The sequence below is a fragment of the Manis javanica genome, chromosome 4 (assembly GCF_040802235.1).
Source record: "Manis javanica isolate MJ-LG chromosome 4, MJ_LKY, whole genome shotgun sequence".
In the NCBI taxonomy this organism is placed as follows: Eukaryota; Metazoa; Chordata; class Mammalia; order Pholidota; family Manidae; genus Manis; species Manis javanica.
Window position 1 is genome coordinate 57764454 of NC_133159.1, and position 27813 is coordinate 57792266.

The 27813-nt window shown below is 37.3% G+C and overlaps 2 protein-coding genes across 3 annotated transcripts in view; one reads left to right on the plus strand and one right to left on the minus strand.

The window, feature by feature from the left end:
- The window catches only part of LRRC40 (leucine rich repeat containing 40), a 96562-nt gene extending 78513 nt beyond the window's left edge, over positions 1-18049 (minus strand). The window contains exon 1 of the mRNA XM_037024315.2: positions 17784-18049. Within this exon, the coding sequence (XP_036880210.2) occupies positions 17784-17934 (151 nt within the window). The 5' untranslated portion in view covers positions 17935-18049. The remainder of the gene's footprint in view (positions 1-17783) is intronic.
- Positions 18044-27813, plus strand: part of SRSF11 (serine and arginine rich splicing factor 11) — a 38536-nt gene continuing 28766 nt past the window's right edge. The window contains exon 1 of one of the 2 annotated variants that reach the window (XM_017660400.3): positions 18044-18174. The gene's annotated coding sequence lies outside the window, so the exon portion shown is untranslated. The remainder of the gene's footprint in view (positions 18175-27813) is intronic. The other variant, XM_017660399.3, reaches the window with a different exon arrangement.

Sequence of the window (27813 nt, forward strand, 5' to 3'; positions counted from 1 at the left end):
CAAAAATGAACAAGTGGGACTACATTAAACTAAAAAGCTTCTGTACAGCAAAGGACACCATCAGTAGAACAAAAAAAACATCCTACAGTATGGGAGAATATATTCATAAATGACATATCTGATAAAGGATTGGCATCCAAAATATATAAAGAGCTCATGCACCTCAACAAACAAAAAGCAAATAATCTAATTAAAAAATGGGCAGAGGATCTGAACAGACAGTTCTCTAAAGAAGAAATTCAGATGGCCAACAGGCACATGAAAAGATGCTCGACATTGCTAATCATCAGAGAAATGCAAATTAAAACCACAGTGAGATATCACCTCATACCAGTAAGGATGGCCACCATCCAAAAGACAAACAACAACAAATTTTGCCAAGGATGTGGAGAAAGGGGATCCTTCCTACACTGCTGGCAGGAATGTAAATTAGTTCAATCATTGTGGAAAGCAGTATGGAGGTTCCCCAAAAACTAAAAATAGAAATACCATTTGACAGGAATTCCACTCCTAGGTGTTTACCCTAAGAATGCAGGAGCCCAGTTTCAAAAAAACATATGCACTCCTATGTTTATCACAGCACTATTTACAATAGCCAAGAAATGGAAGCAACCTAAGTGTCCATCAATAGATGAATGGATAAAGAAGATGTGGTACACATACACAATGTGTGTATTATTCAGCCATAAGAAGAAAGCAAATCCTACCATTTGCAACAACATGGATGGAGCTAGAGGGTATTATGCTCAGTGAAATAAGCCAGGCAGAGAAAGACAAGCATCAAATGATTTTACTCATCTGTGGAGTATAAGAACAAAGAAAAAATTGAAGGAACAAAGCAGCAGCAGACTCACAGAACCCAAGAATGGACTAACAGTTACCAAAGGGAAAGGGACTAGGGAGGATGAGTGGGAAGGGAGGGATAAGTGGGAAAAGGGAGCATTATGATTAGCAGACATAATGTAGGGGTGCGGGGGCACGGGGAAGGCTGTACAACACAGAGAAGACAAGTAGTGATTCTATAGCATCTTACTATGCTGATGGACAGTGATTGTAATGGGGTACATGGTGGGGACTTGATAATGGGTGGAGTCTAGTAACCATAATGTTCCTCATGTAATTGTAGATTAATGATACCAAAATGAAAAATAAAAAAAAAAAGAATCTACTACATACCAAATGCTATTTTGGGTCCTAGGTATACCACAGTGAACAAAAAAAAGGCTCCTTGTAATATATTTGCAAAAAATATATTCATTAAGAGGCTAATATCCAAAATACATAAGGAACTCATACAGGACAATTAAAGATGGTGGCATGAGAGGTGAGATAGAAACTTCCTCCCAAAACCACATATGATATGAAAATTTAGCAAATGCATCTGGTCCTGAAAGAGCAACAGGAAAGAAGGCTGCGCCAGACGGTCTACACCTGAGGAAACCAACAAACCTCAAGGAAAAGGGTAAAGTACCAAAGATGAGATCCAGAGGGACCCAAGCCCTTTCCCCACCCCAGCTCACTGAAGGGAGGAAGAGAAACAGAGAAGAGAGTGGGTGGAGGCCTAGGACTGCTGAACACCCAGCCCTGAAGATCTGCTCTGGGAACACAAAGCTACATAACATGGTGCTCTGGAGATCAGGGGGATTGGAAAGCTAACACTGGTGGAATACTTGGAGAGACTGAGATTAGAGCTGCTTGTGGAAAACAGGGATTCACATGCAGCCGCTCTGGGACAAAAGAAAGGTGGGCAGCCTGAGAGATTTCCTAACAGCAAAAGGGCTGCCAAAGGGGCAAGGATTGCACAGAGCTTGCTGCTCAGGAAAAAGGACAAGTAGATAAAATTGTCTGGTTGCACTCTGCCTAGCAGGTTGGGAAATTTCAGGAGCTTCAGGAGCTGCATCCACCTTGCTGGCAACACAGCTACAAGTTCCCCCACTGCAATACGCAGATGGCTGTGCATTCCTCCCAGCCAGCACCAGTTTGCCAAACAGCTGCCCCAGCCAGAGGGTGGTGCTGCCTACGGCACCTAGAAGTGCAAAGCACAGAGGCCTCTCCCTACACACTTGCCCACTGGCCCTCGCAGTAAGATAGGTACTGTAGCCAAGAAGCAGGGAAGAACTCTTTCCGCCTGACAGGCACCAATGCGAATTGCCTGCAACCCAAGCCTTTGCTTCACGGGTTCAACAGTTCCAGTGAGTAGAGCTTCTCGGCACTAGAGGGCATCACCTCCAAATAAAAAACTTCAAAGAAACCTGGTTCACACCAAAATCCCCACAAACACCAGAAATAGGGCCAAGTGAAACTGAACTCATCAATCTTTCTGAAAGAGATTTCAAAATAAAAATCATAAACATGCTTACAGAGCTACAGAAAAATATTCATGAACTCAGGGATGAATTCAGGAATGAGATGCAAATGTTGAAGAAATCAATATCTGAAATAGAACATGCAAAGGAGGGATTTAAAAGCATATTAGATGAAGTAGAAGAGACAGTAAATGAAATAGAAATTAGAGAACAGGAATAAAAGAAGCTGAGACACAGAGAAAAAAGGATCTCTAGGAATGAAAGAATATTCAGAGAACTGTGTGACCAATGAAAATGGAACAATATCATATTATAGGGATACCAGAAGAAGAAGAGAGAGAAAAAGGGATTGAAAGTGTCTTTGAGGAGGTAATGCTGAAAACCTACCTAATCTAGGAAAGGAGATAGTTTCTCAGGCCAAGGAGTGTACAGATCTGCCAACACAAGGGATCCAAGGAAGACAACACAAGGACATATAATAATTAAAATGGCAAACAACAAGGATAAGGACAGACTTAAAAGCAGCCAGAAAGAGAAAAAAGATCACATATACAGGAAAACCCATCAGGCTATCATCAGACTTCTTAACTGCAACCTTACAGGCCAAAAAGTAGTGACATGATATATTTAATACAATGAAGCAGAAGGGCCTTGAACCAAGAATACTATACCCAGCAAGTTTATCATTTAAATTTGAAGGAGGGATTAAACAATTTGCAGATAAACAATAGTTGAGAGTATTTACCTTCCACAAACTGTCTCTACAGTGTATTTTGGATGGAATGCTATAGATGGAAGTGTTCCTAAGGCTAAATAGCTGTCACCAGAAGAAATAAAACCACAGTAAAGAAAGCAGACCAATTAAATACTAAGCAGATGCAAAATTGAGGCAAGCAAGAGGGCTAGTGGCTGGTGACACGAAGGAGCATCAGCCCTCCCCATCTGCCCAGCTAGCTCAGTCGGTAGAGCATGAGACTCTTACTCTCAGAGTTGTGAGTTCAAGCCCAACTAGGAGCGGCAGAGGGAAGCAGCCAGGCTGCTGGCTGGTGACGCATGGGAGCATCAGCCCTCCCAGCTCTTTCTGTCTTTCTTTCTTTTCTTTGCCCCCCTTCCGCACTTCAGGACCTGCTCGACTAGGCGCGGCAAGACTGCGTCACAAAATCAAATCAAATACCCCCAAAGTCAGTCAAGGGATAGACAAAGAGGACAGAATATGTTACCTAATATATAAAGAACAGAGGAGGAAGAAAAAGGAGGAAAAAGAAAAAAGAACTTTAGATTGTGTTTGTAATAGTATACTAAGTGAGTTAAGTTAGACTGTTAGATAGTAAGGAAGTTACCCTTGAACCTTTGGTAACCACGAATCTAAAGCATGTAATGGCAATAAGTACATATCTATCAATAATCACCCTAAATGTAAATGGTCTGAATGCACCAATCAAAAGACATATAGTCACTGAATGGGTAAAAAACAAGACCCATCTATAAGCTGCCTACAAGAGACTCACATCAAACCCAAAGACATCACAGAAAGGGATGGAAAAAGATATTTCATGCAACTAATAGGGAGAAAAACGCAAGAGTTGCAGTACCTGTATCAGACAAAATAGACTTCAAAACAAAGAAAGTTACAACAGAAAAAGGCATTACATAATGATAAAGGGGTCAGTCCAACACGAGGATATAACCATCATAAATATGTTTGCTCCCAACATATAGGCACCTACATATGTGAAACAAATACTAACAGAATTAAAGGGAGAAATAGGATGCAATGCATTCATTTTAGGAGACTTCAGCACACTACTCACTCCAAAGGACAGATTAACCAGACAGAAACTAAGTAAGGAGACAGAGGCACTGAACAACACATTAGAACAGATGGACCTAACAGACATCTACAGAACACTCCACACAAAAGCAGAAAGATACACATTCTTCTCAAGTGCACATGGAACATTTTCAAGAATAGATCATATACTAAGCCACAAAAGAGCCTCAGTAAATTTAAAAAGATTGAAATTGTACCAACCAGCTTCTCAGGCCACAAAGGTATGAAACTAGAAATAAATTACGCAAAGAAAATGAAAGAGCCCACAAACATGTAGAGGCTTAACAATATGCTCCTAAATAGCCAACGGATCAATGAAGAGATCAAGCAATATATGGAGACAAATGACAACAATAACTCAACACCACAAAATCTGTGGGGACGCAGCAAAGGCCATGCCAAGAGGGAAGTATATTGCAATACAGGCCTATCCCAGGTGAGAAGAACAATCCCATTTGAACAGTCTAAACTCACAATTGAAGAAACTAGAAAAAGAAGAACATATGAGGCCCAAAGTCAGTAGAAGGACATAATAAAGATTAGAGTAGAAATAAATAAAACTGAGAAGAATAAAACGATAGAAAGAACCAATGAAAGCAAGAGCTGGTTCTTCGAGAAAATAAACAAAATAGATAAACCCCTAGCCAGACTTATCAAGAAAAAAAGAGAGTCTGCACACATAAAGAGAATCAGAAATGAGAAAGGAAAAATCACTACAGACACCACAGAAATACAAAGAATTATTACAGAATACTATCAAAATTTATATGCTAACAAACTGGATAACCAAGGAAAAATGAATAACTTTCTAGAAAAATACAATCTTCCAAGGCTGACCAGGAAGAAACAGAAAAACTGAACAGACCAATTACAAGCAATGAAATTGAATTGGTAATAAAAAAACTACCTAAGAACAAAACACCTGAACCAGATGGCTTCACTGCTGAATTTTATCAAACATTTAGGGAAGACCTACCCATCCTCCTTAAAGTTTTCCAAAAAGTAGAAGAGGGAATACTTCCAAACTCATTCTATGATGCCAGCATCACTCTAATATCAAAACTAGGCAAAGACACCATAAAAAAAGAAAACTATAGACCAATATCCCTGATGAACATAGATGCAAAAATACTCAACAAAATATTAGCAAACTGAATTCAAAAATACACGAAAAAGACTCTTCATCATGATCAAGTGGGATTTATTCCAGGGATCCAAGGATGGTACAATATTCAAAAATCCATCAACATCATCCACATCAAAAAAAGAAGGACAAAAATCACATGATCATCTCCATAGATGCAGAAAAAGTATTTGACAAAATTCAACATCCATTCATGATAAAAACTCTCAACAAAATGGGTATAGAGGGCAAGTACCTCAACATAATAAAGGCCATATATGACAAACCCACAGCCAACATCATACTTAACAGCGAGAAGCTGAAAGCTTTTCCTTTAAGATTGGCAACAAGACAAGGATGCCCATTCTCCCCACTTTTATTCAACATAGTACTGGAGGACCTAGCCACGGCAAGTAGACAACACAAAGAAATACAAGGCATCCAGTTTGGTAAGGAAGAAGTCAAACTGTCATGGTTTGCAGATGACATGATACTATACATTAAAAACCCTAAAGAATCCACCACAAAAAACTAGAACTAATACCTGAATTCAGCAAAGCTCCATGATACAAAATCAATACACAAAAATCTGTTACATTCTTACATACTAACGATGAACTAATAGAAAGAGAAATCAAGAAAACAATTCCATTCACAATTGCATCAATAAGAACAAAATACTTAGGAATAAACCTAAACAAGTAAGTGAAAGACCTATACCCTGAGAACTACAAGACACCTATGAGAGAAATTAAAGAAGATACCAATAAATGGAAACACATTCTGTGCTCATGAATAGGAAGAATTAATATTGTCAAAATGGCCATCCTGCCTAAAGCAATCTACAGATTCAATACAATCCCTATCAAAATACCAACAGCATTCTTCAGTGAACTAGATGAGAGTTCTAAAATTCATATGGAACCACAAAAGACCAATCCTGAGAAGGAAGAATAAAGTTGGAGGATTATGCTCCCCAACTTCAAGCTCTACTACAAAGCCACAGTAATCAAGACAATTTGGTATTGCCACAAGAACAGACTCATAGGTCAATGGAACAGAATACAGAGCCCAGATAGAAACCCAAGCATATCTGGTCAATTAATATACGATAAAGGAGCCATGGACATACGATGGGGAAATGACAGCCTCTTCAACAGCTGGTGTTAGCAAAACTGGACTGCTACATGTAAGAGAATGAAACAGCATTATTGTCTATCTCCATACACAAAAGTAAACTCAAAATGGATCAAAGACCTGAATGTAAGTCATGAAACCATAAAACTCTTAGAAGAAAACATAGGCAAAAATCTACTGAATACAAATATGAGCAAATTTTCCTGAATGCATCTCCATGGGCAAGGGAAACAAAAGCAAAAATGAACAAATGGGACTCCATCAAGCTGAAAACCTTCTGTACAGCAAAGAACACCATCAGTAGAACAAAAAGGCATCCTAGAGTGTGGGAGAATATATTCATAAATGACATATCCAACAAGGGGTTAACATACAAAATATATAAAGAACTCACACGCCTCAACACCCAAAAAGCAAATAACCCTATTAAAAAATGGGTGGAGGATATGAACAGACACTTCTCCAAAGAAGAAATTCAGATGGCCAACAGACACATGTAAAGATGTTCCACATCACTAATCATCAGAGAAATGCAAATTAAAATCACAATGAGGTATCACCTCACACCAGTTAGGATGGCCAACATAGAAAAGACTAGGAACAACAAATGCTGGTGAGGATATGGAGAAAGGGGGACCCTCCTACACTGCTGGTGTGAATGTAAATTAGTTCAACAAATGTGGAAAGCAGTATATAGGTTCCTCAAGAAACTAAAAATAGAAATACCATTTGACCCTGAAATTCCACTCCTAGGAATTGACCCAAAGAAAACAAGTTCTCAGATACAAAAAGATATATGTACCCCTATGGTTACTGCAGCTCTATTTACAATAGCCAATATATGGAAGCAACCTAAGTGTCCATCAGTAGATGAATGGTTAAAGAAGATGTGGTACATATACAGAAAGAAATACTATTCAGCCATAAGAAGAAAACAAATCCTACCACTTGCAACAACATGGATGGAGCTAGAGGTTATTATGCTCAGTGAAATAAGCCAGGAGAAGAAAAGGAAGTGCCAAACGATTTCCCTCATTTGTGGAGTGTAGCAACTACGCAAAACTGAAGGAAGAAAACAACAACAGACTCACAGACTCCAAGAAGGGACTAGGGGTTACTAAAAGGGAGAGGTTGGGCAGGATGGGTGGGGAGTAAGGGAGAAGGGGATTGAGGGGTATCATGATAAGGTCACAGAGAAGATAGTGTAGTACACAGTAAACAAGTACACTGATGAAGAGTAATTTCAGAAGGCATGTGGGGAACTCGATAATATGGGTGAATGGAGTAACCATAACGTTTTTCAAGTGAAACCTTCATTAGAGTGTATCTCAATGATACCTTAATAAAAAATTAAAAAAAAAGAGAACTCAGACAACTCAACACCAAAAAAATACAAACATTTTGATTAAGAAACAGGCAGAGAAAACTTCTTTTTCCAAAGAAGGCATACAGATGGCAAAAAGATTTTTAAAAAGCTCAGTATCACTAATTTGATTTGGAATTACAAATAAAAAACCACAATGAGATATTAGTCATAGCAGGTAGAATGGCTTTTATAAAAAAGACAAGAAGAGGCGGAGCCAAGACGGTGGCGTGAGAAGAGCAGCAGAAATCTCCTCCCAAAACCACACAGATCTATGAAAATATAACAAAGACAACTCTTCCTAAAATAGAGACCAGAGGACACAGGACAACATTCAGACCACATCCACACCTGAGAGAACCCAGCGCCTTGCGAAGGGGGTAAGATACAAGCCCCGGCCCGGCGGGACCCGGGTGCCCCTCCCCCCAGCTCCCGGCAGGAGGAGAGGAGTCAGCAGGGAGGGAGAAGGAGCCCAGGACTGCTGAACACCCAGCCCCAGGATTCCGGACCAGAGTGCAGACAGTGCATGCGTGGGGTCCCAGATACTAGGGAAACAGGGCGGCAGAACCAGTGAGCAGGTGCCTGAGGGCGACACTGGAGAACAAAGAAATGGGAGCGGCCATTTTTTTTTTTTCTGGCGAGTGCTTTTTGGAAGTCTTAAAGGGACAGGGACCCCAATACTAGGGAAACAGGGAAGCAAGACCAGTGAGCAGGTGCCTGAGACCGGCACCTGAGGACAAAGAAAATCGTGCTTTTTTCTTTTTCTTTTTTTTTTTAAATTATTTATTTAATTTTTGTTTGTTTTTTGTTGTTGCTGTTGTTGTTTTGGTTTGGAGAGTGCTTTTTGGAAGTCTTAAAGGGGCAGGGTAGGAAACTTAGTCCAGAGGCAGGGAATCTCGGGTTCTCTGGGCACTCTAACCCCCTGGGCAGCAGGGAGCACAGAGGCCCCATGGAGATAAATAGCCTCCCGGCCGCTCCCCCTCCAACAGGGCTCCACCATTTTGGAGCAGCAGCCCGAGCCAGGCCACGCCCACCGCAACAGTGGAGATAAACTCCATAGCAGCCACGCAGGAAGCAGAAGCCCTGTCTGCGCACAGCTGCCCAGCACAAGCCACTAGAGGTCGCTATTCTCCCAGGAGAGAAAGGCCACAAACCAACAAGAAGGAAAGCTCTTCCAGCTGTGACTCATGCCAGCTATGCAAACTATCTCTATCACTATGAAAAGGCAAAACTACAGGCAGACAAAGATCACAGAGACAACACCTGAGAAGGAGTCAGACCTAACCAGTCTTCCTGAAAAAGAATTCAAAATAAAAATCATAAACATGCTGACAGAGATGCAGAGAAATATGCAAGAGCTAAGGGATGAAGTCTGGAGGGAGATCACAGATGCCAGGAAGGAGATTACAGAAGTGAAACAAACCCTGGAAGGATTTATAAGCAGAAGAGATAAGATGCAAGAGGCCATTGAAGGAATATAAGCCAGAGAACAGGAACGTATAGAGGCTGACATAGAGAGAGATAAAAGGATCTCCAGGAACGAAACAATACTAAAAGAACTATGTGACCAATCCAGAAGGAACAATATCCGTATTATAGGGGTAACAGAAGAAGAAGAGAGAGGAAAAGGGATAGAAAGTGTCTTTGAAGAAATAAATGCTGAAAACTTCCCCAAACTGGGGGGGTAAATAAACAGACCACAGAAATACACAGAACCCCCAACAGAAAGGATCCAAGGAGGACAACACCAAGACACATAATAATTAAAATGGCAAGGATCAAGGACAAGGAAAGAGTTTTAAAGGCAGCTAGAGAGAAAAAGGTCACCAATAAAGGAAAACCCATCAGGCTAACATCAGACTTCTCAACAGAAACCCTACAGGCCAGAAGAGAATAGCATGATATATTTAATACAATGAAACAGAAGGGCCTTGAACCAAGGATACTGGATCCAGCACGACTATCATTTAAATATGATGGCAGGATTAAACAATTCCCAGTCAAGCAAAAGCTGAGGGAATTTGCTTCCCACAAACCACCTCTACAGGGCATCTTACAGGGACTGCTCTAGATGGGAGCACTCCTAGAAAGAGCACAGAACAAAACACCCAACAAATGAAGAATGGAGGAGGAGGAATAAGAAGGGAGAGAAGAAAAGAATCTCCAGACAGTGTATATAACAGCTCAATAAGCGAGCTAAGTTAGGCAGTAAGATACTAAAGAGGCTAACCCTGAACCTTTGGTAACCACAAATTTAAAGCCTGCAATGGCAATAAGTACATATCTCTCAATAGTCACCCTAAATGTAAATGGACTTAATGCACCAATCAAAAGACACAGAGTAACAGAATGGATAAAAAAGCAAGACCCATCTATATGCTGCTTACAAGAAACTCACCTCAAACCCAAAGAAATGCACAGACTAAAAGTCTAGGGATGGAAAAAGATATTTCACGCAAACAGTGAGAAAAAACAGGGGTTGCAGTACTAATATCAGACAAAATAGACTTCAAAACAAAGAAAGTAACAAGAGATAAAGAAGGACACTACATAATGATAAAGGGCTTAGTCCAACAAGAGGATATAACCATTATAAATATGTATGCACCCAACGCAGGAGCACCAGCATATGTGAAACAAGTACTAACAGAACTAAAGGAGGAAATAGACTGCAATGCATTCATTTTAGGAGATTTCAACACACCATTCACTCCACAGGACAGATACACCAGACAGAAAATAAGTAAGGACACACAGGCATTGAACAACACACTAGAGCAGGTGGACCTAATAGACATCTATAGAACTCTACACCCAAGAGCAACAGGATACACATTCTTCTCAAGTACACATGGAACATTCTCCAGAATAGACCACATACTAGCTCACAAAAAGAGCCTCAGTAAATTAAAAAAGATTGAAATCCTACCAACCAACTTTTTAGACCACAAAGGTATAAAACTAGAAATAAATTGTACCAAGAAAGCAAATAGGCTCAAAAACACATGGAGGCTTAACAACACACTTCTAAATAGTCGATGGATCAATGACCAAATTAAAATGGAGATGCAGCAATATATGGAAATAAATGACAACAACAACACAAAGCCCCAACTTCTGTGGGACGCAGTGAAAGCAGTCTTAAGAGGAAAGTATATAGCAATCCAGGCATATTTAAAGAAGGAAGAACAAACCCAAATGAATAGTCTAATGTCACAATTATCAAAATTGGAAAAAGAAGAACAAATGAGGCCTAAAGTCAACAGAAGGAGGGACATAATAAAGATCAGAGAAGAAATAAACAAAATTGAGAAGAATAAAACAATAGAAAAAATCAGTGAAACCAAGAGCTGGTTCTTTGAGAAAATAAACAAAATAGATAAGCCTCTAGCCAGACTTATTAAGAGAAAAAGAGATTCAACACACATCAACAGAATCAGAAATGAGAAACGAAATATCACAACGGACCCAACAGAAATACAAAGAATTATTAGAGACGACTATGAAAACTTATATGCTAAGAAGTTGGAAAACCAAGAAGAAATGGACAACTTCCTAGAAAAATTTAAACGTCCAAAACTGACCAAGGAAGAAACACAGAATCTAAACAAACCAATTACGAGCAAAGAAATTGAAGCAGTAATCAAAAAACTACCCAAGAAAAAAACACCCGGGCCAGATGTATTTACCACGAAATTTTATCAGACACACTGAGAAGACATATACCCATTCTCCTTAAAGTTTTCAAAAAAATAGAAGAGGAGTGAATACTCCCGAACTAATTCTATGAAGCCAACATCACCCTAATACCAAAACTAAGCAAAGACCCCACCAAAAAAGAAAATTACAGACCAATATCCCTGATGAATGTAGATACAAAAATACTCAATAAAATATTAGCAAACAGAATTCAACAGCATGTCAAAAGGATAATACACCATGACCAAGTGGGATTCATCCCAGGGATGCAAGGATGTTACAACATTCGAAAATCCATCAACATCATCCACCACATCAACAAAAAGAAAGACAAAAACCACATGATCATCTCCATAGATGCTGAAAAAGCATTTGACAAAATTCAACATCCATTCATGATAAAAACTTTCAGCAAAATGGAAATAGAGGGCAAGTACCTCAACATAATAAAGGCCATATATGATAAACCCACAGCCAGCATTATACTGAACAGCGAGAAGCTGAAAGCATTTCCACTGAGATCGGGAACCAGACAGGGATGCCCACTCTCCCCACTGTTATTTAACATAGTACTGGAGGTCCTAGTCATGGCAATCAGACAAAACAAATAAATACAAGGAATCCAGATTGGTAAAGAAGAAGTTAAACTGTCACTATTTGCAGATGATATGATACTGTACATAAAAAACCCTAAAGACTCCACCGCAAAACTACTAGAACTGATATTCGGAATGCAGCAAAGTTGCAGGATACAAAATTAACACACAGAAATCTGTAGCTTTCCTATACACTAACAATGAACCAATAGAAAGAGAAATCAGGAAAACAATTCCATTCACAATTGCATCAAAAAGAAAAAAATACCTAGGAATAAACCAAACAAAAGAAGTGAAAGACCTATATATACCCTGAAAACTAAAAGTCACTCTTAAGAGAAATTAAAGGGGACACTAACAGACGGAAACTCATCCCATGCTCATGGCTAGGAAGAATCAATATCGTCAAAATGGCCATCCTGCCCAAAGCAATATACAGATTTGATGCAATCCCTATCAAATTACCAGCAACATTCTTCAATGAACTGGAACAAATAATTCAAAAATTCATATGGAAACACCAAAGACCCTGAATAGCCAAAGCAATCCTGAGAAAGAAGAATAACTTCAAGCTCTACTACAAAGCCATAGTAATCAAGACAATTTGGTACTGGCACAAGAACAGAGCCACAGACCAGTGGAACAGATAAGAGACTCCAGACATTAACCCAAACATATATGGTCAATTAAAATATTTGATAAAGGAGCCATGGACATACAATGGTGAAATGACAGTCTCTTCAACAGATGGTGCTGGCAAAACTGGACAGCTACATGTAGGAGAATGAAACTGGACCATTGTGTAACCCCATACACAAAAGTAAATTCAAAATGGATCAAAGAACTGAATGTAAGTCATGAAACCATAAAGCTCTTAGAAAAAAACATAGGCAAAAGCCTTTTAGACATAAACATGAGTGACCTCTTCTTGAACATATATCCCCAGGCAAGGAAAACAACAGCAAAAATGAACAAGTGGGACTATATTAAGCTGAAAAGCTTTTGTACAGCAAAAGACACCATCAACAGAACAAAAAGGAACACTACAGTATGGGAGAATATATTTGAAAATGACAGATCCGATACAGGCTTGACATCCAGAATATATAAAGACCTCACACGCCTCAACAAACAAAAAAGAAATAACCCAATTAAAAAATGGGCAGAGGAACTGACAGTTCTCTAAAAAAGAAATACAGATGGTCAACAGATACATGAAAAGATGCTCCACATCGCTAATTATCAGAGAAATGCAAATTAAAACTACAATAAGGTATCACCTCACACCAGTAAGGATGGCTACCATACAAAAGACAAACAACAACAAATGTTGGCGAGGCTGTGGAGAAAGGGGAACCCTCCTACACTGCTGGTGGGAATGTAAATTAGTTCAACCATTGTGGAAAGCAGTATGGAGGTTCATCAAAATGCTCAAAACAGACTTACCATTTGACCCAAGAATTCCACTCCTCGGAATTTACCCTAAGAATGCAGCAATCAAGTTTGAGAAAGACAGATGCACCCCTATGTTTATCGCAGCACTATTTACAATAGCCAAGAATTGGAAACAACCTAAATGTCCATTGATAGATGAATGGATAAAGATGTGGTACATATACACAATGGAATAGTATTCAGCCATAAGAAAAGGGAAAATCCTACCATTTGCAGCAACATGGATGGAGCTGCAGGGTATTATGCTCAGCGAAATAAGCCAAGCAGAGAAAGAGAAATAACAAATGATTTCACTCATCTGTGGAGTATAAGAACAAAGGAAAAACTGAAGGAACAAAACAGCAGCAGAATCACAGAACTTAAGAATGGATTAACAGGTACCAAAGGGAAAGGGACTAGGGAGGATGAGTGGGTAGGGAGGGATAACGGGGGGAAAAAAAGGGGGGTATTAAGATTAGCATGCATGGGGGGGAGGGAGGGGACGGCTGTACAACACAGAGAAGACAAGTAGTGATTCTACAACATTTTGCTATGCGGATTGACAGTGACTGTAAAGAGGTTTATAGGGGGGACCTGGTATAGGGGAGAGCCTAGTAAACATAATATTCATCATGTAAGTGTAGATTAATGATAACAAAAAAAAAAGCGTTCCTGTGTGGTGACCTCTAATGACTTCTACACAATGGTATAAAGGGCATATCAAAGTGAGGGCAAAGGGTCTGTTTGTGTTTATACAAAGGATCAAAGCCTAATTTGGCTACCCAGAAAATGAACTAAGATACGATATGAAGAAGAACTTCCAACATCAGCACTCTCTGGAAGACTCATACCAGAAGATGATCATCAAGAAACCTCAAAAACCTCAACAAAGATCCAGGCGATGCTGCAGTTGTAGCTGCATCCATCCCACTGGTTCCTGGACTTGCCATTGGAATGAAGAAGGAGATATCTAAGCTGGCCTGTGCTTTCATTAAAGCAACAAATTTGACTGGATCTATACTGTTGGAACTCAACCAAGAATTAGGAGAAGTGCAAGTTGTAGCACTCTAAAATCTTACGACTACAGACTATCTACTGTTAAAAGAACATATGGGATGTGAACAGTCCCCAGGAATGGGTTGTTTTAATTTGTCTGATTTCTCTCAGACTGTTCAAGTACAGTTGGACAATATCCATCATATCATAGACAAATTTTCACAAATGCCTAGGATGCCTAACTGGTTTTCTTGGCTTCACTGGAGATGGCTGGTAATTATAGATCTGCTTTGGTTATGTAGCTGTATTCCTAATATGTTAATGTGTGTGTGCAATTTAATTAGTAGTTAAAACCTATACATGCTTAAGTTACTCTACAAGAAGATATGTCAAAGAAATAATCAATCCTCCCATGTTTTCTTCCGTCTGCTACCTCTGCAGCTTTTCTTCTTCCTTCGTAATTACAACCCTTAAATAGAATTCGTGCCTCATATCGAATTTACCGAGTATCATAATTCCTCCAAATGGTAAAGATACCTCAAGACAAATGCTGGGCATAGAAGCCACAGGGCATAAATCTGCAAAGAAGTAAAAAGCTAACCTTTTTAAAGAATATTTCTTCTCTCTCACTTACCAACTTTACATCTCCCTGTATGGCCCCGGAAGATGGCTGGTTAGCCAGAGACGGGTAAGATTCCTCAAGGGAGGAACAACCTAAGACAGGCACAGTCGCAGAGGGGCCATCAGGTGAGAAATTGGGGATCAACAGTGGTGAGGTTTAGAACCTCATCCCCCCCAACCCCCCGTTTTGAGAGAAATCTTCTACATCCGTGGATGTTTTAATACCCTTGTCTAGCTTGGATTAACACATAGTCTACAGGCACACACCTGATCATCTACAATTGCTCTCTTACAACACTAAACTATGTTTTCTATCTTTATCTTGCATCTACCTACCACTTCAGTATTTTATTTAAAAAAATAATAATAATAATAATAAAGGGAGAAATGTGGGATCCACATATAAATCAAGTATAAAAATCAAACTAACATTCATATTTCACCTGATTGTTTACAGTTCATAATGTGTGATCAAAACCGAAAGTTTCTGTGATGACTGCCCTTGTACTGTTCACCATGTAAGAACTTATTCACTATGTAAGAATTCGTTCACCATGTGAGAACTTGTTCGTTATGCTTCAGAAGATTGGAGACTGACGAGAATTAGGCTTGCGATGGATTAATGATTGTGCATTGAGCATTGACTCCCCTATACAGAGTTTTATTGTTGTTAACAACCATTTGATCAATAAATATGAGAGATGCACTCTCAAAAAAAAAAAAAAGACAAGAAATAACAAGTGCTGGAGAGGATGTGGAGAAAAGGGAACTCTTATGCACTGCTGGTGGGAATGTAAATAGTGCAGCCACTATAGAAAAATGTATGGAGATCCCTCCAAAAATTCAAAATAGAAATACCATATGACCCAGTAATTCCACTTTTGGGTATTTCCTGAAGAAAACAAAAACTGTAATTTGAAAAGATACATGTGCCCCTATAGTTATTGCTGCATTACTTTATAATATTTATGTTATTTATAAGACATTGAAGCAATCTACGTGTCCAATGATAAATGGATTAAGATGATACGGTGTGCATATGTTTTTGTGTGTGTGTGTATATAGTGTGATATTACTCACTATAAATATTATTCAGTGTATTATTGTATAAAAAAGAATGAAATCTTGCCATTTGTGACAACAGGGATGAATTTAGAGGGTATTAAGTGAAATTAGTCAGACAAAGACGAATACCATGTGATTTCACTTATACCTAGAATCGAAAACTCAAAACAAACTAAACAGAAATAAACATCTAATGGTTGCCACAGAGATAGGGGGTATGATGATGGGCCAAACAGGGGATAAAGAGGCAGAAACTTCCAATTATAAAATAAGTCACAGGCATGAAAAGTACAGCATAGTTAACAATACTGTAATAACTTTGTATGGTGACATTTATCAGGGTGAGCATTATATAATGTATATGTAATTGTCTAATAACTATATTGTACACCTGTAACTAATATATTGTATATCAACTACTCTTCACAAAAAAATAATTATCTGAAAATCCAACAAAACTAAGCTTCTTGAACTCATTGAACTAACATTCTAGTCAGAGTTCAGGAGACAACAAACAAACAATATACATAATATAAATTCTGATAGTAATAAATGCTATTAAAAAATTAAACAGTAAGAGAACAGTGTTAGCAATCGTATTTATAGACAGGGGGCAGTTAGGAAGTGTGACCTCCGCGCAGAGTCCTACAAGAATCAAATGTTGAACCGTAATCAGATATCAAGGAAAATGTTCTAGGCTTCGGGAAAAGTAATTGTATATTCACATCTGCGGTTTTTAAATATTTATATCATCGATTAAAAACTTTCCCAGGTAGAACAGAGATTTAATGTCATAAATCCTTTTTCATTCAGCAAGTATTTGCTTGGTTTATTCTACATATGGCATAATAAAAAAGCAGTCCTTAGAAGATGGAAGGTCTTAAACCCAGATAGTCTAAAACCTGAATATAAGTGGAGGAAAACATTACGGGAAGAATGCTGTATTCTCTCTCGCCACTTCCCACTCCCTCCCTTACACAATAGATAATCAAGAGTGCATCTGGCAATTAATTCATTCATGGCATCGAGATTTGCGATTGTTGATCTTTACTAGGTTTTTCGTGATGACCCCGAATTCTCTTTGTATGGCACCTATCATGATCCTCAATCTAGAAAATATGTTCATTATTTTTCGTATTTAGAACTCTGCCCAGTTGTGCACTGAAAAGAGTCTAGGCAGGGAACAGCAGCATTCAGTGTAAGTTCACAAAGGAGTAGATGAAATACAGAATTTTAGCGTTGATAAGTGCCCTCAGAGATTGAATTAAGAGGAGAAAAAGAGGGCCAAAGAAACAAAGCATTTGCCATCAAATGTCAGTTAATTTAATTACACATTATGTAGTTTAGCCCATTGAATGTGGGAATCCCAGTTATCGCCCCGTGTACATTTTGGCCAGCAGAATCCCTTCACCAGAGATTCCCGGACCAAAAGTTGAAACCGAACAGGGCTGACCGAGCTAGTGGAAATGTGACAAGTGCCTGAATTAGAGCCCGGGGATGCAGCTACGAGCCAGAGGCAAAGGTGGCCAAAGCCAGGCCAAAGAAAAGACAGGCTCCAGGCGCAAGTGTTTTCTGAAAGGACGCACGATCGGGTCGTACGTCTGGCTCTTACCTTCACTGAGGTTCCGACCCGACAGATTTAACTGGCCGCTCTTCCTCGCCGCCTTCAAAAGCCCCTGCGGTACCGAAGCACCACAGTACCTCCTCTCAGTCCTGAAACCAGCCCGCGGATCCCGCTCCGCCATTCCCTTGGGGCGCGACATGTTCAAACTCACAGGTCCAGAAGCAGAGCCCTGCCCGTGACGCTTAAAGGTGGCGCCACTGTAGCACCGCGCCCCTGCCGTGAGCGCGCGCTCGCTGCGCTGGGCTCGTGGCCTGGCTCTGGGCCTTCACTCTCCGTGGCGCGGCCCAGATGTCGTCACCCTGAGCGCCTGGGGCTGAAGGAGACAGGAGCCCTTCCCGTTGCCGGTGCTGGCCGTGCGTCTTGGAATTACTTTGCTCAAGTAAGTGTGTTTAATGGGCTGAAGAGGGCCTTTAGGGTTTCTTGTTTGCCCTCTTACTGCAACTCCAACCTTCTCCTCTGTGCTCCCGCCGTGGCGAGGGTATGGGGAAAGGCTAACCTTGCCTTCTCCCCTCGCCTGGCCTGGATGCGGGCCTTGACTAAAACTTGAGACCTGGGCGCGGTCTGCAGTCTCTCTGGACCCCAGCCCGTGTTCGTCGCTTGTGAAGGTGGTGCCAGGCCTCCGGCCGGCGCACAAAATAAATCAGATTTCCGTTCTTCGGGCCTATACACCGACTCCTAGAATTAGTGCACCTTGCCCGTTGTATTTACTTTATAGCCCAGCATAAGTGGCAGTGTGAAATGGAAGGGTTCGCCACAGAGGAGGAAAAAAAAAGCTTAATAGTAAATGTCCTCGCTACTGGACAGTTTAAGGAGACTAGTGGAAGTGGATGCTTTAGTGTAGCAAGAACAGCTCGGACTTTGAACTGCAGAGATGCGAGTTCGAATCCTAGTTTCTTCTGTATTTCACAAACTGTAACTTCAGGCAGTTTACTTGACCGTGTTTAAAGCTCACACCATTTTCGTTAATTTAGGGATAATAATTCATGTCTAATTAGGGTTTTTAAGTAATTAAGTGAAGGTAAAGGTTTAAATATTGACCTGTTGGTGAGGAAAGGGACTCCAGTTCAGAATAGAAAGTGAAAATTTTGTTAAATAAGTAGGTTTTCTTACTGTCCGAAATGCACAGCTTTACTGATTTAACAAATACTTAAGAATTCGACATCTTTAGTACTGTACAGAGTGCTAGACTTTTCTTCTGCCTGAAGTGATTTTGTTTTGAAAAGCATATGCTGTGATATATCCTCCTATGCTCACATCATCTCGGCTGGGGATGAAGAGGATATTTGAAACGTAGGTTGATGGCCCACTGATAAAATCTGCATCACACAGTTTTGCCTGAGTCCAGGTTCTTCCTACGTGTAAAATTCGATTTTTAACCCTATTTTTTCTTCTTAGTTTTATACAATCATTTACACTAAAAGTGACCAGTTGAGAAGTGCCATAGTTAAACTACCATGCAAAAGAGAATAGGTTTTAATGCCAGGATCATAGAAGTTTTTGTAAGGTCACTGTTGAGCCCCTGAATAAGTGCCAGGCTCAGTACTAATAATACCTGTTTTGCCCTCTTATTTATAGCACAAGACCAATTTTGCAGATGTAGAAATTGAGGCTAAAAGGGATTAAGAAACTTGCCAAAGGTCACAAGTTTCTATAAGTGGCCAAGAATATTGACCTTTCTTCTTAATCCAAACTTTGTTAGTCCTCCAAAATCTTTCTTGTTAATTATTATGATTTGTCCAGTGGCTTTTATTTTGTTATTTTCACTTCCTTTTATTCTGGAACTGTTTTAAGAGATACTTCAATTATGTTTTAAAAAAGATTTATTTATTAGGGAGAAACCTTTTTCTCTTCTTTAGGATGCAGCAGGCCTACCTTTGGAGGATGAATTGCTCAAGTATAAAATGTTAAAGTAGTCACCCCTTCCTCTTTAGTACAACATTTTTAAAAATTAAGGCAAAGTATATTTTTATTTATTGTGCTTCTACTTGAAGTTAAACGTTTCATAGTCAACATTTAATTATAGTGTCATGTTGAAACATTGTTGCATTTTACGAGAAATATCATGTTTAATGGCAAAGTAATTCTGAAAAATTGAAGTGAATGTACACTTGTGGTATACTTCAGTAGATATAAACTGACATATGTAAGAATTTTACTAGTATCTATCTATAGTATACTGTGTTTTGTACCTGTGTAGCAAATGCAGATTGAGCAAATTAGGGTAAAAATTATTACCTCATGGAATCGGGAAATTTCTTGTTTTTTCTCTCAAATTGATGAAAACTGAAAGCTTTGAAGAACTTGACTTGAGCTACTTTATGACAGCATAGTTATTTATGGTTATATTTGTGGGACTTTATATCAACTATATTACTTAAGAATGTATTACACAAACAAGCAAAAGAACCAACCCTTTTTCACATGAGCATTTAAGTGGAAGCATTTGCTTTTTTGAGAAAAAAATATTGTTAAAATACTATGAAATGGATGTCTCGTTTTTGTAACAATTTGTCTAGCTACAATTTATTATATTCACTTTAGTAAAATAATGGAAGGTTTTACTCTTCTAGCTTCTTTGCAAAATGAAAAAGAAAGTGAAGAAACCAAAAATATTTGGAGTCTAAGAATTACATCAGCCAAAATATGCTGTTTTGTTACATAATGGAAAGTAAGACTATTATCAAAGTAAGACAGAGTGTCTTATTTCTACTATTAAAATTTAATAAGACATTTCCAAATACGGCTGTATTACTCTGAACATTGCTACACATTAGGTTTTTTTCAAAACTGAAAGATAAAATTGATAAGATGGATTTATTGAGACAAATGGAAAAATTGTGGTAAAGGAAAATGACATTAATTCATGCAAATATTTTCACACACATTTGTTTAAAATATGTTATCAAAAGAGCAAAGTGAGTTTGCTTTGCAGACATTTCTAGGAAGTTTGTTTTTGTGTAAAGTAACAGATTTAGATTTAGCCTATTTTGAATCAGTATTTGTTTACCTTTCAGAATATTTCCTTATCTGTGAGTACAGCTATTTTATGCGAAAATTATTTATTGAGAGAACCGGTTTACTTTTTAACAGTATCATTGATTGGAGTTGTCCAACCTAACCTGTGTTGGTTAAAAGAATTGAATATTTTCTTAGTTGGACGTTTTACATTCCCATATACTTACTATTCAAAGTTTTCTTTATGTATTTGTCCCTTACTCTTTTAATAAGTTGCTTTAAATTATCAAAATTGAAAGCAAAATTATAGGATGTGGGCTCTTCGTGTTTTAAATACTCAATTTTAAAGGTGTTTGTTGCAGGTGTCTGTTTCCTTTGAAATTTTTAGTTTTCAGTTCCAAATTTGTTTCTTATTCATCTCTGTAACCGCCAACTTTTAAAAGTAATCTGTAAAAACATTCTATTCTGTTTATTTGAAGGCAGAACATATTTTGCATTTTTATTCGTAATTTCAAATGTGGCTTTGAATTATATTTTGTTATAGGAGCTGTGTGTGGTAATTTTTTTCTGATGAAGACAGTGCATTTATTTTAGATTATTCATTTGTATATTTGTTTCCTGTGTTTTTGTTTTCTTTTGAGTCACGAAGCAGTGAGCTTTCTCTAGGATATTTACTATTAGATTCAAATGTTGGGTCTTATATTTCTCTCTATGTACAAAAGAATTTTAGTCCACCAGCCTTAAGAAAATATCATTTTCATTTCCTTGTTAGAAAAAGGCTTTTATTTTTATGAACTAGCATCTTTTCATGTGAAAAAAAGTGGAGAAACTAGTTAAAAAAGCATTTTTATCCTAAATTACTTGTTGTTTTATTTTTTGGTTGTTTCTTTGTATTGAAAAAGGAAAGCTGAAACAGGACTGGTTATAAAGCGTTGTTCTTATTCCATTAAATAAAAAACACTATAGTATTGCTTATTGGTTTTTCTAAAATCAGCTGCAAATGGTTTCCATTAGTCCCAGTGATTCTTACTCCTAACTTTTAATAGCTGTTTTCTTGCTCATTTTTTCAAGATTGATGTATTTGGTGACTTAAAGTCTTAATTTCAACAGTAATTGTATAGGTTTTATGAATTTGTTTGCTTTTAAAGTAGTAAAGCATTACAAAGAGAAAATTAGGGCACTAAACCCTAGCATGTATACCTTATAATATTCTGTCTTCGTGTTCATACGTACAAAACCATTACCGAATAAATCTGCCTAAAAATTAGTTCTAATCAAAATCAACTATTTTAAAATTTGACTTTATATCACCCACAGCTGACAGTTTTGTTCTATTGGATTCAACTTGTAACTTCATTTGCTCAATACTTCAAAAAGAGAGATTCACTGATTATACATGGCACATATTGTTCTGGATGAGCCAAGCTTTCCAACTGTTTTATGTCTTAATAACACAAGATAGGTCCCTGAGACTTTATTCTTTGTGTAAGATAAGTTGGTAAGGGGGAGAAATATGAAAATTTGATAGTTTGTTGACAATCATAGTCAATAGATTTTAATTTAAAAATTTGATACTCAAATTTAGAGGTGGAATATTCATACTCACAATTGCAATTAAGATAATTGCTAGTTTACAGCATGGATGGATCTAGAGGGTATTATGCTTAGTGAAATAAGCCAGGCGGAGAAAGACAAATAACATATGATTTCACTTATTTGTGGGATATAAAAACAAAGCAAAATGGAAGGAACAAACAGCAGTAGACTCAGACACTGAGAAGTGACTAGTGTTTACCGAGGGGGGATGGGGAGAGGGATGGGAATAAAAGGGCACAATAATTCACAGTCATAGTGTAAGTTGATCATGGGGACTACTGACACACTGTGATGTACATTTGAAACCAACATAAGATTGTATATTAACAACACTTTAATAAAAAAAAACTTACTGGGAGAAAAGGATAAGTGCTAGTTTTGCTAGTTTTAACATTCAAACCCCTTCAAACACCCACTATTTTGTTCTACATAAATTTTTTTTCTTAGTCTTTGAAGATCACAATTACATATACTTAAATAATTTGAAAGGTACCATCAATGGGATGCTGCAATATTAGTGAACATTCAACTACTTGATCTCAACTATGCAAATCACTGAACCCAGTTTGACTCATCTTTCTAGAGATACATTTTTTGCACTCATCACTAAATTTATCTACCATTAATATACCATTATCTACCATTAAATACTTAAATTATTTTCCATGTTTGAGATACTGACTTTTTTGCTTTTCTTTTTAACTCATTTCCACCATCACTTCCCTCCTTCAGAATAATTATTTGGTCAATGTCTCACATGCTTTAGATTTAACACAGGCTAAATTGTGGCTTGAAACTAGCCGTAATTCATAGTTTCATCAAGTGATTGGGGTGGCAGTTGGGGGAAAAAGTATTAGGCCTTTAGCTTTAGCATGTGTCAGGAATTCAGATTGTTTCATGTACTTAATAATATTTTCCATTGTTTTTTTTATCTGCACTTTGGACATCGGTAGTATTGCTTTGACCCATGTCACAGTACTTTTAAGATTAATTAAACATATGTGCAGTTGTTTGTGACTTTTGACAAGAATTGATACTCTTACTCTAAAAATGTAAAAGTAATTGAAGCTTTCCTGCAAAGATTTTTCCATGACACATTTATGTTTTATTAAAAAGGAATATTTTGTTTAGCCATCATCTATCTATATATGTTAATGGTAAAGTGGTACGTTAGAATTAAAATGAATATGAAAAGTTGAGATCTGTTGGTGTCATGTTTCCATTGCAGGAACCTCCTAAAGAAGAAAGAGCATCTAATAATAGTGTATTTCACATATTTACTATCACTTAATAGTTTACAGAGTATTTTCATATTTGTCAATAATGTTCTAAGGTAAGACAGAAGTATTGTTACTAATTTGTCCATTGAAAAGATAAAGAAATTGAACACACTTTCCTGTAAGGATATATATTTGTGACTGCCTATGTGCTGTAGTAGGTGCCTCAAGTCCATAATATCACTAATCTAAAAAACTGTAGATGGTATCACTATTCCCATTTTTCATATAAGGGAGTTGAGACTTACTCCTGGCTAATGATAGGCAGGCAGCACTTGTTAGAGTAGTTGAGAACATGCATAGGTGAGTGGAATAGAGGACTTTTACTTTTTTTACACTTATATACTGTAGTTTGAATATTTAACATTACTTTATACTATTTAGCATTTATTACTTTATAATGTTCTTTAAAATTAAGCCACAAAAAAACCTATGTTAAAATGTGGGATCTTAAATAAGAAACTCTTCTCACCATATAAATTAACACTTTTGATTCATATCTTTCATGTGAATGATGAAGTGAAATAGTCCAAGGTAGTACTAGCCTAGAGTGATGGCATCAAATGGAATCCAATTGAGGTAACCATTCATTTTTTACGATGAAATATTTTGTCTGTAAAGTAGGGATTATAACAGTAGTTAATATTTAACTTTTCTAAGCATTTGTCTTAGTATTCTCACGTCATCCTCATAACACAGTGAGGTGGGTATTATTATTATTACCATTTCAGATGAAGAAATTGAAAAACAGTAAGCCAAAGGTCACAATTATCTTAATTGGTGGTAGAGCCCCTTCAGTTTGACTCTAGGCCTGCATTCTTAGTTATTGCAGCACCTTTTAAAGTGTTTGAGGATTAAAAGGCATTTTAAAAGCATTCACTTAATGTAGGTCCTATTACTGAGTTGAGTACACTTTTGTTTTTACCAGTTTTATTAGACTCCTGAGAAATAATTTTCCATCATGAAGAGAAAGATAAGTTTTAAGCATGGTGGGGGGAAGCTCAATTGTAGAAATACCTAATTCCTTGACTAGGGAAAACTAATATTAAAATGCTTGAAACTAGAGTGAAGATACTTTTAACTCTACTGGATTTTTTTTTCTTTTTTCCCCCAACAGCCTTTCTCAAATGAGACTCCCAAAGGGTCTTACATAGTTACATAGAGGACAGTATTGAGTAGTCAGTACCTGTAGCTTCCCCATCCAAATATTTCTCTTGACCCCATTCAATTCAAAAAACCAAACAAATCTATACAAATTGTGATTTTCCAAGAAATATGTATGTTCCGTAGCTGAGAATACTATGCACATTGATATAGTTACCAGTATCTTAATGCCCAAACTACTAATTCCTCTGTTAGTCATAAAAACAGAGATTTGAAAAATGGCATAAATTTTTGCCTACATTTTCAAGGTGTTCACAGACACTGCCCTGTCACTTCTTCAAATGTACATATTTTTATTTGTTTAACAAATTACTGCTGTTAATAGACCATATAAATTAAACAATATGAAACAAGTATTTGGAAATATTTTAAGTAGACATTTCCTGTCCTGCTATGTGTATTGGTCTTTCCATCCATCTATCCATCCATCCCCTAATACTAACTCATCCTTTAGTCTCTCCCCTTCATTTAGATAGATCAGAAGAAGGGGAAGCATGAGATTTACAATTTTGATTTTAAAATAGGTGTTAATATTTATAGACTTATCCAATTTATGTAGTTAGAATAAAATAGAAACACAGTTTTCTAAATTGTAGAATTAGAAATAGGAATTAAAACAGATAGGAATATAAGTTTTTTAACAATAACAGAATTGTAAGCAGCAATTTATCTCCTAATTTTTCTTACTGCATTCTATATAGCTGTAGGGAAAAAAAATATATAGCCAAATACTTTGAGAGTTTATTTCAAATTTCCCTGTAAATCTAACAAATGCATCCCATCTGCATCCACCAAACCTTTGTTGAGCAGATTATGTGAAGCATTTCTAAAGTTTCTAGCACATAGATGATACTTTGTAAGTTTTTGTCAAATGCTGACTTTGTTCCAGCATAATGTTAGGCATCAAAAACACAAAGATTAATACATTCCTTCCCTGTCCTCAGAAAGTATATTTTCTATCAGGGAAGAACTGCTTAACAACTAATTTGATAACAAACCTGTTGCTTGTGCAGATTTACAAAATTGTTTCAGGATGGCTCCACCATCTTTTCTAATAGTGTGAAAGTAGTGGCTAACAATACCAGAGGTGACTTCACTTATCCAACTGGCAACATGGTGTTCAGCAGGTAGAGGGATTGTACATATCTGTGCCTATTCTATCTTTTAATTGAAGAACTTCCTTCTAAATACATAAGATCTTTTTTTTCCTGGAAATAACTTTATTACAAGTGTTCTTTTTTCCCCACTTTTATTGAGATATAATTAACATACAGCACTGTCAAAGTTTAAGGTGTACAGCATAATGATTTGACTTAAATACATCATGATAATGGTTACCTCAGTAAGTTAATAGTTAACTTCCATTATCTCATATAGATACAAAAGAAAAGAAGAAAATATACCTTCCCTGTGATGAGAACTCTTAGGATGTACTCTCTTAACAACTTTGATATGTATGACATCATACAGTAGTGTTAAATATAGTCATGGTGTTGTACATTATTTATCTTAAAACTAAAGTATATACATTTGACACTGTCCTCTGGAAGATTCCCCACCACTACCACCACCACAACCACGTGCTTTTGGTAACTACAGATCTGATCTATTATTCCATAAATTAGGAGTTTTTTGTTTCTTAGATTCCATGTATGGATTCCTACAGTATTTGTGTTTCTCAGTCTGATTTATTTTACTTAGTATGATGCCCTCTAAGTCCATCCACGTTGTCACAAATGGTAGATTTCCTCGTTTTTATGGGTGAATAATATTCCACTGTATATACATACCACTATGTATTTACCCACTCATCTGTAAATAGACACTTAGGTTGTTTCCCTATCTTGGCTAGTATAAATAATGCTGCTATGAACATGGAGGTGCAGATCTCTTCTTCAGTGTTTTCATTTCCTTCTGATTTATTGCCAGAGATGGGATAGTTGGATCATATGGTAGTTCTAGTTTTAATTTTTTGAGGTAGTGGCTGCACCAGTTTACAATCCCACCAACAATACACAAGGGTTCCCTATTCTCCACATCCTCCCCAGCATTTGTGATCTCTTATCTTTTTTATACTAGCAATTATGGCGGGTGTGAGATGATGCTTTATTAGGGTTTTAATGTGCATTTCCTTAATGATTAGTGTTGCTGTGTATCTTTTCATACCTGTTAGCCAGTCATATATCTTTTCTGGACAAATGTCTATTCAGGGACTTTGCCCATTTTTTAATTGGATTATTTGTTTGTGGCTGTTGAGTTGTATGAGTTCTCTATATTATTTTGTATATTAACCCCCTATCAGATACATTATTTGCAAATATTTTTCCTATTATATAGGTTATATTTTTGTTTTATTGATGGTTCCCTTTGCTGTGCAGAAACATTTTAGTTTATGTAGTCCCACTTGTTTATTTTTAATTTTGTTGTTTGTGGTTTTGGTGTCATATCAAAAAAAGACATTGCTAAGTCCAAGTCAGGGAGCTTTCTTCTTATGTTTTCTTCTAGGATTTTTAATGGTTCCAGTCTTGAATTTAAGTCTTTATTCCATTTCAGATTAATTTTTGTGACTGGTGTGTCTAGTTTCATTCTTTATGGATGAGATCTTTTAGAAGCTTGAGATTGGAAAAAACTAAAGCTTGTTCATTACAAGCGAGGAGATATTGTTTCTGAGGATTTGTATTAAGCAAAAAATATGATTTCTAATATTCTCTGATAGACTTTCCAGCCAATATCAAGCTCCAAGGTAAATTTTTCTTAGTGTGGTAGTGGTGGTTCCCCAACTCTGAGCAGTAGGATACTAATATGGGTAGTCTATATGTTATTTTCTGTATTTCTAAAACCTATCAGAAATCATGCACAATAATGTTCATATATAGACCATAATATGATTGTATAGGCCAAAATTGATGGGTTATTTTTTTTGCTTTGGATTAGAAATAGTGACTGGCAATATATATCATTCAAATATAACCTGAGGCTTCCCTAATCCACTCTCACAAAGATGGGCTGTGACTCCTGTTTATACT